Consider the following 11,511-nt stretch of genomic DNA (forward strand, 5'->3'; position numbering starts at 1 on the left):
GCAAGGGTGGCAGAGGCAGCCCGGTGTGTTGCAATCCCATGCCTGATTTCTACAGACCACTCACTGGGTCACTGTTTGTCCATCAGCCTCCACCCTAATCCTTCCCGCACAAGGCTTATCTGGGGAAGCTGGGGTTGGAGACGGAGGACAGCCTCCTGGATGGGACTCTGACCTGCCAGGAGGAGGAGGAGGCTCACATGGGAGTGAGGGACCGCCCCCCCCCAGTAACTGGGGACAGTAAAAACAAAAAACAATGACCTAAAGAAAACATTTAAAATTTTGTGGAAAGGAGGTAAGACTGAGTAGTGCTGGGGCTTCTGAAAGGGGCTGGAATGCTCTCCAAAGAGAGACGGCCTCATACACCCGGAAAAGAGGAGAGCACACAGGCACCTGCTAGCACACCGATGTGTTTGCTCAGCCCAGCTGGCCCCGGCTGCCCGTCCGCAACGGCCTCTCCCTCACGCTGCTGGCTTTCCTTTTTCTCTAAAGGACCCTATGCACTTTGCAGAGGGGCCGTGAAAAGATAGATTGTCTTCCAGATCCCAGGCCACACCAGTATCGATCACTTTATAGAGCAGCAGGTGTGATTAAGTTAAGGATCTTGAGATAAGATTATCTGGGAATGTCTGGGTGGGCCCTAAACATCACGTGAGGGCCAGGGAAAGGGGGGTCCGGGGAGGCACCGAGAGGGTGGGGGGATGCGCAGGGAGCCAGAGACCAGAGTGTCGTGGCCCACCCGCCAAGGCAGCCGCCTCAGGGAGCTGGAAAGCACAAGGACCAGGCCCTTCTCCGAAGCCAGAGGAGGGAGGGAGCCCCCAACCCTTCGGCGGCAGCCCTGTCCCCTGAATTTCGGCTTCTGGCCTCCAGAACAATGAGAGAGCAAACTTCGGTTGTTTTTTAAGCCATCAGGTCTGTGGTGACTGTTACACCAGCCAGGGAAACGACCCCGCTGCCCGACTCCATCGTATCCGTGTCCTGCCTGTCTTCTCCAGGAGATGAGAAATCCCACGAGCAAAACGACTTGGTGTGTTTACTTCCCCGTGGAAGCCTCAGAGCCGGGCAGGCGGCAGGGGTCCAGCCTGGTGGAAGGCTCGCCACCAGCAGAGCCTCGAGCTTCATTCCAAAGCTCAGGCTTTGGACAATGTTTGCGATGCATTCGTGTGTGGCTTAAACTCCTCCCTTGCGGGCACGTCTCATATTTGGTTGGTGTCTACAGATATACTGGACTTCTGAGCCAGAAGACTGAAAAACATTGATTTCTCTTGCTGGGTCACAGCAGACTGTGGGGTGACTGACATTTCTGAGCTGGAGGGGCACTGCCTGTACCCCGCCCTGGAGCCTACAGACAGGAAGGTGCGATGGGACATGTGAAGAGCTTTCCCGGGCCTCAGGGAGAAAAATGGTGCATGTATTATACGTCTTGTGTATGCATCAGGTCCTTCCATAGAAGGTATGTATAAATCGATCCAGATGCCGATTTTTGTCGAAATGCCCCAAAAATTCCCACAGAAATTTGGAAGGATATATTAGTAAAACTAGAAAAATTCACAGATGCACTCATTGGCATCCAAGGTACCCAGAGCTGTTTGTTTACATAGGCAGACATCTTATGCTCCCTTGGAATCCCGCGTGTTTGGGGACTCCCCGAGCACGGGAACCGCACTCTTGGCTTACAGCCCGCCTGACGTGAGCTAAGCTGAAAGGTCTTACAAGGTGGGTATTTTTATCATGTCCTTCTGGCAGCCAGCGAAGCCGAGGCTGTTTCGGATGACCTTCCAAGCCGCCCAGCAGGTGCACGGAGGAGCCAGTATTTGACCCCAGGCGCTGGGACCTCAGGGACACATCGGTAAACACCACACTCTGTGGCGCCGAACTCAAGCTGGAGGTCAATCCCTCTCTCTGGCCCCCTGGCCATTCGGTGCGACACGCAGCCCTGCCTCCGAGCCCCTCTCGGAGTTGTGAGGCTCTTGAGCTCTCCAAGCCCTGTCGGGTAAGAGCCATCTCTCAGGGAGGATGAAAGAGAGGCAAAGGCCATCTATCGTTACCTAAAAGCGACTGGACTTTCCAAGTCACCTTCCAAGTCCACCTCCAGGGGCAGGGGACGGGAAGAGGCAGAGCCGTGACATACCTGTGTGACCTGAGTGTTTTTTGACTGTTCTCCTTTGTTCCCGGGTCCCGTGGTCTCCGGCGTTGTCAAGCACATGAAATGACCATGTAGTGTGCGAACTGGTGTTTAATGTCCTCGATGTGCTCATCTCACACACAGCTTGAGGGACACACGTCTGTGTGGCGTTCTTCGAGATCACGGAGGTATTTGCCACCGGCTTTGCTGATGCCCTACGTATCCTACCAGTGTTAATCAAGAGGACACCCAGAGCTTCCGGCCGCCGCGAACACACACACGCCCAGGGCCCCACGCGCCTGGGGCTGTGTGAGCGCGACTGCGGTCAGAAACCCGAGAAGCCGCGGACATCAGCCTCGTGCTGTCCGTGCATCTTCTTGTGAACGGCTGTCTGGAGGGTCTGGGCGGGCTCTGACTGTAAGCGGAGACTAATAAAAACCGCTTGAAAAAACCCCGGAGAGTCATGAAAGAGGACTCCTCAAAGTCTGCGAATGAATCCCCACCGGGTTACTTTGCCATTTTGCCGGAGCAACAGTTCACGACCGTCATCTTACTCTGATCAACCTGCTGTTGCGCCAGAAGAGCCTGGGGGAGGCTGGGAAGCACGCCAGGGATGCGGGTCGGCCGGCGGCCCTCAGCCCGGGCAGGATTCTCCGGCCGATGGCGACTCCGCCGCGCCCCCGGGTGGGGACAACCGCATCTTACCGGGACGTGTGCTCTCTGCACAACACAGGTGTGTTCAGACCCGGTAAACCGAAACTAAGTAATCTGTATCATTTTGTGCCAAATCAGATACCATTTATAAGATCCGAGGGGAAGAAGTGGAAGTATCAACGTTCTGAGAAAATTTGGGGGAATAAATACGACTAAATTTGTTCCCGGGAAAGCAGGAATGTGTTTTGGCTTCCCAGTGTTCGTGACGGAGGGCCTGGTGCAGGGGCACTAGGTCATTCGATTAGTGGAAAGCAGAACAAAGCCGGAGAGCAAAGTTACCTAAATTGAACACGGCTGCTTCTCCTGGACGTTGGGATACCAACACCGCCCCACCCCCCAAGCCCCCAAAAACCCCTATCAGCAGAGATACAGTTAATTACATCAATCTGGGGACCATCCTGTCCCCACGAAAAATACTTTTATCTTACATGGAGAGTCGGAAAATAAAAGAATAGAGATGTCTTATGGAAACAGTAAGTGGGGAGATTAAAAAGAAAACAAGTTGTAGAATCGTTATGTTTGGCTGATCAATTCATGTGGCCTTCAGTGACTACAGGAAGATTCTTTCTTTTGGAAACAATGGGGTGTGAGTTCCCCGAACTGGAAGGCTTAGGGTAGCTTGAGGTTCTGGCCTCCCAGGCCTGGAGTCCAGCAGTGAGGAGGCAGTGCCGCAGTCAGTCTGCAGTGTCTGGGGACAGTCCCCTCCAGGCCTGTCCTGGCTTTTGGCCGCAACACATGGTCTGGATGCCCACCGCCCCCCCCTGGGTCAGACCAGCAGTCCGACTGAATTAGAGTCCCCACACCTTCCTTATTCACCTACTGGGAATGCATCTTAACCTATTTCCAAATAAGACCTATTTCCACATTCTGAGGGACTGAGAGGGGGGTAGGACTTCAATATAGCAATTTTTGGTGGACACAATTTAAGCCATGAGAGTTTGAAACGGACGATTCAGGATTGAAGGCAGATTCACACTTTCCCTTTTTACTACCCATGATGTCAAAAAAGCAAAGCTTAGGAGGATCTGGAGTAAAAACCCATTTTAAGTTTTTAGAAAGAACCAGATTCTCCAGTAGTAACAGCTCCTGCCTGGGACCCTATTGTGTGAGGCAGTGCTGTCTGCTGGTACCTGGTGGCAACCCTCTCTCCCCACATTAAGTGACAGCAACACACACGCACATACCACCAAGCAGCCTCCATTTGCTGAAGACGAGGGAGGCCAGTGGGATATACTCTGGAGACCCTGGCACAATCCCAGGACCTCGGCAGGGTCTGAATCTGGGGTCTCAAAGCCACCTCTGGAGAAGCCTGGGAAGACTCTCACTCTATACCTGCCTTCCTGAAATAGGCCAGCTCACTAAAAATTGGAAGAGCTTAATTGGCCAACTGACAGTCTGTCAAATTCACTGATTTCTTAAAAATTTGTCTTTTTAACTCTTCTAGAATTTATAATGATTTGTACTGGGAGGATAGGCAGGGCCCTGGAGGGCTGTGAGGGCCCCAGGGGTCTCTGGGGCCTTCACATCCTCCTGACCTATCTGTGTCCCTCACCTCTGTCTCTACTCCATTTTGCCTTGACTTCCAACCTCTCTGTTCATTTTCTGACCCATAGTCTCTCCCCCTTCTCCTTCTGACCTGCACTCTTCCATCTTCTCCTCTTGTCTTTCTCTGGGTTAAAGGGATGCTGGGTATGATTGTATAGGTTGTTCACTGCACAAAAGTACCCGCCTAGCTCTGCCTGCCAAGATCCATTTGGACGGATGCCCATTTCCATTTTGTAGAAAGGGGGTTGGGGAGGCCTCATCAGCAGCCAAGCCTGTGCCTTGCACGGATTCTTCTCCGACTCCCTTGCAGCAGAGAGGTTGCCCTCTTGGCACTTGCTCCCCAAAACTAGAGCAGAAAAGAGCTTAAGAGAATACCAAATGTTCTTAAAATGCTATTGTGAAGTCAAAATAGAAATTGGTCAACTAAAATCACCCAAAGATGTTAAGACTTCTCCATTTAATTTGATTGGCTATGAACTTTAGAAATAGGTAAAGAGGGGCGCCTGGGTGGCTCAGTGGGTTAAGCCTCTGCCTTTGGCTCAGGTCATGATCTCAGGGTCCTGGGATCGAGCCCCACATCATGCTCTCTGCTCAGCAGGGAGCCTGCTTCTCCCTCTCTCTCTGCCTGCCTCTGCCTACTTGTGATCTCTCTCTGTCAAATACATTAAAAAAAAAAAAAAAGAAATAGGTAAAGAAAATATCTGGAGTAGATTGGCAGTTTGATAAATTTAGCAAGTCAATCCACTGGCATCAAACTGGCCTAGCACCCAGGAATCGAAGTCCATTGTCTATATATCAAAAGGCTTGTTGAGAAGACACATCCTACCCTGGCTAGCGGTTCCTATTTTACCCCTAAATCTAGAAGCCAGGAAGGACTCAGGGCAAATCTAGAGGGGCTAACTAATAAGAGGGTGAGTTTCTGCACGTTTGGTATTACCAGTGCCTTTCCCCAAGAGGAAGGAATGCTGTTCCTGCTTCCTGCCTGCAAGCTCATCACTGCCTCCTCCGACTCGTGTTCCCCCTGCTTTTCCGCTAGAGAAACAGCCTTTAGGACATAGTGATTATCACTGGACTTCACGGTCAGTCACAGAAGTGATGGAGACCCAGGCTCTAGCAGCAGGTTCAGGGTACAACCAGCCACCAGTTCGGATCCCAGCACCGGCTCAGCTTTGCTGTGGACATGGCTTATGGCTGCTCTGCCATGTGCCCTCTTCTGCGCAGCCTCTGTACCACAAGCTCTCGCAATGCAGCCCACTATCCAAAGTCTTTCTTCCAAATTACCTTAAGCTGTGCACGTTCCTGAGTCGTGTGTTCCTTTACCCCAAACAGCAAAAAGTTAGTCACCTTACTAACACGGTTTGCATCATGTCTGCTCCTTTGCTGCCATGGAGGGGACCCCTGTTGATCTGACAGTTCTACCATTTTGAAACTCATCTCTTGGAGGGTCTAAAGCTCCCCCTTCCCTCACCCTCCCTGCCATCAAACAGGACCTTCAGCGTTTCTTCCTGAAGGCAGCTCCGAGGGGCCGAAAGGAAGATGCTTCCAGAATATTTGTCCTTTTCAACGCTACCCACCTCCTCAATCCCTCTTCATGGACGTTTGCTGCCTTCCGTGAAGGAACTCTCCCAGATAAGAGCATGAGGCAGAACCACTTTTGGAGTAGGATAGAAACTCTGAACTACATTGTGAATCCACACTAGGGTGTGAATAACGATGTGCATTGTAGCATACTGGAGTATTAGTGTCTTATTAACCGTCAGAGGTGACACAGCCATATTTTTCACAGGCCAAGGTGGATGTTGACCCCCAAAATGTCAGGGCTCCAAGAGTGAGCCCACTCTGATGGAAAGATGGATTTTTTTTTTTTTATTCTAGACAGCATACATTTTCTCTTGAAAAACAGTCAGCATCCCTGGGTCACTGGGTGTCTGTAGAATCTCTGGAGTCAGCTCTTCTCAAAGACCCGAGGAGAAGAGCCAGCGAGCCCATAGAAGCAGAGCCCTAGAGAGTGCTCTGATCCCAGGTGATGTACAGAAGGTTCTGGAACCATCAGAAAGCTCAGAGACTGTATGTAACCTCATCCACTGGAATAAACACAACGTGCACTGCTCTTGAGTATTTCGGTGGCCTCTGTCATGTTAGTTCCCTAGCACTAAGAAGTTTTAAAGTTAAAAAAAACAAAAATGGGGGGCGCCTGGGTGGCTCAGTTGTTAAGCGTCTGCCTTCAGCTCAGGTCATGATCCCAGGGTCCTGGGATCGAGCCCCGCATCAGGCCCTCTTCTTACTGGGACGCCTGCTTCTCCTTCTCTCACTTCCCCTGCTTGTGTTCCCGCTCTCACTGTATGTCTCTCTGTCAAATAAATAAAATCTTTAAAACAAAACAAAAATGGACTTGAGAAGAAAGGACCTCTTAAAAGCTTTAAAAGTCGGATAAACTGAGGGCAAATAAGGAGACTGTCGTTCACCAGGGTGGGTACCATCGGTACCTTTGACTCAGAGGTGAGTCTCAAGTGGCGGTTTATTGAGCACCTCCTTTGTCAGACAGGACACTCGGCCCTGGGGTGGAAGGTGGCTACGTCGCACACCCGACGTGGGCACTTCAGAGCCTACGAGGAGCGACAGATGTGAAGACTGAATACAGAAAGTGCTACAAAAAGGAATGTACACATTATAGTGACAGCTTAACATTTAATTTAGGAAAGAAAAACCAGAAACCAACCCTACACCTGAAACTAATGTAACATTGTGTGTTAGTTATACTCCAATTTAAAAAAAGTCGCTTACAGGGGCGTCTGGGTGGCTCAGTCGGTGAAGCGTCTGCCTTTGGCTCAGGTCATGATCCCAGAGTCCTGGGTTTGAGCCTCATGCAGGGCTCCCTGCTCAGCAGGGAGTCTGCTTCTCCCTCTTCCCCTGCCCCTCCCCCTGCTCAAGCTCTCTCTCATGCTCTCTCTCTCAAATAAATAAATAAAATCTTAAAAAAAAAAGTTGCTTACTTTTCCCCTATGTCTTTTAAGGTTAATTCCTGTGGCTAAGATGTTGGACCAATGGACTGAACCATTGTAAGCATAATGTATGTGAGACACTTCATGAGCAGCAAACTCAAATACTCCTGTTTTTTTGTGTTAAAGAAACCGCCATTTCAAGCATGACGCCCACGTCTGGAGGTGTAGGGCCAGAGAGCGGTTCCTACCTGCTGAAAACTTCACAGTTGGGACAAAAGGGCCCGGAGAGTGGGCCTGGAGGCTGGCTTCTGGCAGGTTCCGTTCCAGGTGCTCGGGTGAGTCACTAAGCCTCTCTGAGTCCCTTCCCCTTCTAAGAAAGGAAGGGTTTTGGCTCACTTGTCTCCAAGTTTCTTTCCAATGAAGGACTCTGAGTCTCCATTTCTATGGGGAAAATCTAACCTGACACACTCCAGTTACAGGAAGGAGTACGGGATTAGAATAATGAAATAAATAAAATCTTCACCTGGGAAATCTAGGCATTTTTCTAAATCATCACCATTTCAGAAATAAACCAGTTGCTTGTCTCAGAGTGACAGATTATTGCCCTCGCACCAGACCAGAGAAGAAACAGCTTCAAACCCAGGCTGGTGGAGTTCTCCATCCGACTCAGCTGTAGGCGGGCAAGATGTTTAACCGGAGTGAGAGGAGCCAGAGGAGGTCAGACCCGGATCGCCGAGCCAGTGACAACTAAAAGCTACTGGCGCTCAGTGAGGGATGAGGGCCAAGTCACAGAACCTGGCATTTGGTTCAACTCAACTTTTGACTTCCAATCATTTCCCATCGTCTCCAAAAGCTGAGGTCTGTTCCTGGAATAGAAACCTTCTCGGCTTTTTCTAAAATACTCTTTTAAACAGTTTCAAGGCTGCTCACTGTTTTCCTAATATTTTAGAGAACTATGGAAAAACTTGCACACCACAGAGAAGTAACACAAATAGGGGAGCAGGGTTTCCTGGGGTAACCTGTCCCGACGACACAGGCGCACTATTGGGAATTCCTCCTGGGCGAGGTGGCACAGGAAGGTGCTCCTGATGGCCCTTCCCCCGCCTCCTCCAGCAGAGTCAGAAGGAAGGGACTGGCAGGAGGGGCAGGTTGGGGCAAAGGGGCCGCTGAGGACACAAGCTCACGATGGGTGACGTGACCGGCTATTAGTCTCATGTGGCCCTTGTTACAATCTATTCAGGCGTAGGATCCGTGGATCAAAGATTAAGTCATGGGCTTTGGAAAAATATCCATCAAAGGCTTAAAACGTGCTTAGGGCTCGATGATAAATAAGGACCATCAGGGCTCATCAAGCCAATAGTTCTTGTGATGAAAGGAAGAGGGGCCAGAGTCACCGTGTTCCTCTCATCAGCGTAACCAGCCCTTCTGCCCTGGTCATCGATGACGAGAGCTGCACACCCCTGGCATTTCCGGAACATACTTGTACTTTATAAACGGAGAATTTCTACAGGACTTAGAAGGAATTGCAGAGCCCAACAACAAAGAGGAAGACTGGGCTGAGTTCAAAAGACCCGCATTTTGGGGCGTCTGCTGTCGCTCAGTTGATTGGACCTCTGACTCTTGATTTTGGCTCAGGTCATTATCTCAGGTCAGGGTCATGAGCTCGAGCCCCATGTCATTGGATGTCGCGCTCAGCTGGAGTCTGGGATTTTCTCTCTCTCTCTCTGCAACCCTGCCCATGCCCAGACCCTCGAATATGCTCTAAATAAATAAAATCTTAAAAAAAAAAAAAGACCTGCATTTCTTTTTACTTCCTTGTCATCTCCACCTTTAGAACTCAAAGGGCATGGTCTACAATGTAAGTTTGTTCACAAAAGTGCTTTTCTTTCTGTTTTGCTACTATAAACAACCTTAAATTATATACCATGTGCTTTGGGCTATCGACCATGTACATATTTTTTCCAAGTTCTTTGAACAGTATCTTATACATTGAAATTACCCATGGGGATGGATAAAGGACATGTGTTGTTTATGTAGGCTGTGCGCAGAGCGCGGGGCTGTCCGCGGGGGTCCACGGCTATGTCCACGAGAATGACCCAGGGCCTGGGATCTTGACAGGCAAGCAGACAGAAGCAGCGTAAGTGGGATGGGGAGAGGAACTTCTACTGCGCTAACTCAAGTAACACCAACTAAATTTGGAAGAGGGTCAGGGATGTTTATACACTTGACTCTGAATGCTGAAAACGGGATCAGAAGTTATTCAGTAAGACAAGAGTATTATTAAAACAAAAGGCAAAGTCTGCCTTTTTTCAGCATGTTAGAAGTCCCCAGACCTGCCAGAAGTCTACCCTTCATTCCTAGATTCAATGACCTCCCTAAGGAACTACTGTTCATATTTTGGGTTGTTAATTAATTCCGTATAGCATCACAGGTATGGAACACAACAGTCCTCCCTTTAAAATGGCCATTCCCCATTCCCAAAAACAATGCCGGTAGGGGGCACGGTGTTGTCAGTCTCTCCCCTTACCGTGAGTGATAAGGCCATGCAGACAAACGTGAACTTCTTGATGTGGGCCGCGGTCACGGTGTTGCTAGTGCTCACCAGTTTATTGCTGGGGTTATTCTAGGGGGAAAGAAGAGGACAGGGTTACCCTCAGCTGACCACACATGCCACTTGAAGAACGTCTTGTTTCAGTTTTATTTGATGCGTCTGAGGTATAGATGTCCCCTGACAGCTGGGAAGACGGCTGTCACTTTGTCTCTCTCAGGCATCGGTCAGGTTGCTGGACGTGAACATGAACCAGAGGGAGTTACAGATGGACGCGAGGCAGAGTCTCCTGAATGTGTGCTCCCCTTGCCACCGGGCCCCCACCCAGCCTAGCCCAGGGTCCCAACCCGTGCGGCCCCTCTTGGTCACCTGGCATCTCCTCAAAGCCACAGCTCCCCTCTGGGGCCCCGTCCTCCCCACCAGCGGACCGGAAGGACGGGTGGGCATTCTCAGTCCTGCTTGCCCTCACACTGACTACCCCCCTCAGATTCCACACAGAAGCTCTTGCTCTGCCCCTAACACATGTGGTGTTTTCCTGTTTCGTGCTTTTGCTCCTCCTTGTCCCGTTGGATCTTCTAATTTTCAAAGCCCCCTTTTGAGGGCATGTCAGTGGCACAGCCCATCTGTTTCTGAAAGCCTTTCTGACCTTTTACTCCTAACTGCCCTGAGGTCCCGCTTGCTGGAGTGCTGGTCAACCCGACAGCTCTCTGGGCGTGGCTATGTATTCGGGGGGCCGGCATGGAAGCCTGTGAGGTAGGCACTGGCTCTCTGGGATAAAGGATTGTGCCCCTCACCCTACTCTTTCCCTCCTGCCACTTAGCACGATCTTTCTTGAGTAGAGAAGGTGCCCATCTCTGTTAATGCTTAATTTTAAGCAAAGAGTGTGGACAGCTCAAATGTCCTCTTGTGTATTCCCGAGGCTTCCTGAGACCATTCCAGTGCCTCCGTGAAGCATGCCCACCACCTGATCAGACAAGTGTCTGGTCCCTCGCCATGAAAACCAGTGGAGGAAAGAGCCCCCCACCTCCATTAGGATCCAGTCAGTCCCAGAGGTGACCGACAGAAGCCAGCCCCCAGCACGTGGCTTGCGTCTCGCTGAAGAAAACACACAGAGGCAAAGCGCAGACAGGTTCCACTCGGAAAAGAGCCTCTGACAGTTCCTTTCCTTTGGAGGCTGCCGGAGATCTCTCACGTCCCTTCCCCATGATGCCTCCAGCACAAACGTCTGGTCGAGCCTATGTTTTCCTAAGTCCAGCCTCTAAAGTGGATCTGCTTTTCTGAGTAACAGATTCGGCTGCTACAGTGAAGTGCAAGTCACAGTGGGTGCATCTCTCCATCTCTCCGGCCCTGGGGGACCCGCGAGAGAGATGCCCGGGGGGGGGGCTCACCCCAAAGAATCCAACAACCTCAAAGCACTCATGTCACCTGTGATGGATCAGCAGGGTACCACATGTGTTACCTGTGGTGGGACAGTGGCATGTGCCACACATGTCACCCGTGGTGGGACAGTGGTGTGCCACATGTCACCTGTGGTGGGACACTGATGCATCAGCCATGTCACCTGTGGTGGGACAGCGGCATGCCCCACGTGTCACCCGTGGTGGGACAGTGGTGTGCCACATGTCACCTGTGGTGGGACA

At 50.8% G+C, this 11,511-nt stretch overlaps 1 protein-coding gene across 1 annotated transcript in view; it reads right to left on the reverse strand.

Annotated features, from left to right (window-relative positions):
- The window catches only part of LOC111153388 (ANKH inorganic pyrophosphate transport regulator), a 135,583-nt gene that overhangs the window by 25,101 nt on the left and 98,971 nt on the right, over positions 1-11,511 (reverse strand). Inside the window, exon 8 of the mRNA XM_022512386.1 lies at positions 9,851-9,946. Within this exon, the coding sequence (XP_022368094.1) occupies positions 9,851-9,946 (96 nt within the window). The remainder of the gene's footprint in view (positions 1-9,850; positions 9,947-11,511) is intronic.

Source organism: Enhydra lutris, unplaced genomic scaffold (assembly GCF_002288905.1).
Source record: "Enhydra lutris kenyoni isolate GAN:26980312 unplaced genomic scaffold, ASM228890v2 scaffoldscaffold32, whole genome shotgun sequence".
NCBI classification, from domain to species: Eukaryota; Metazoa; Chordata; class Mammalia; order Carnivora; family Mustelidae; genus Enhydra; species Enhydra lutris.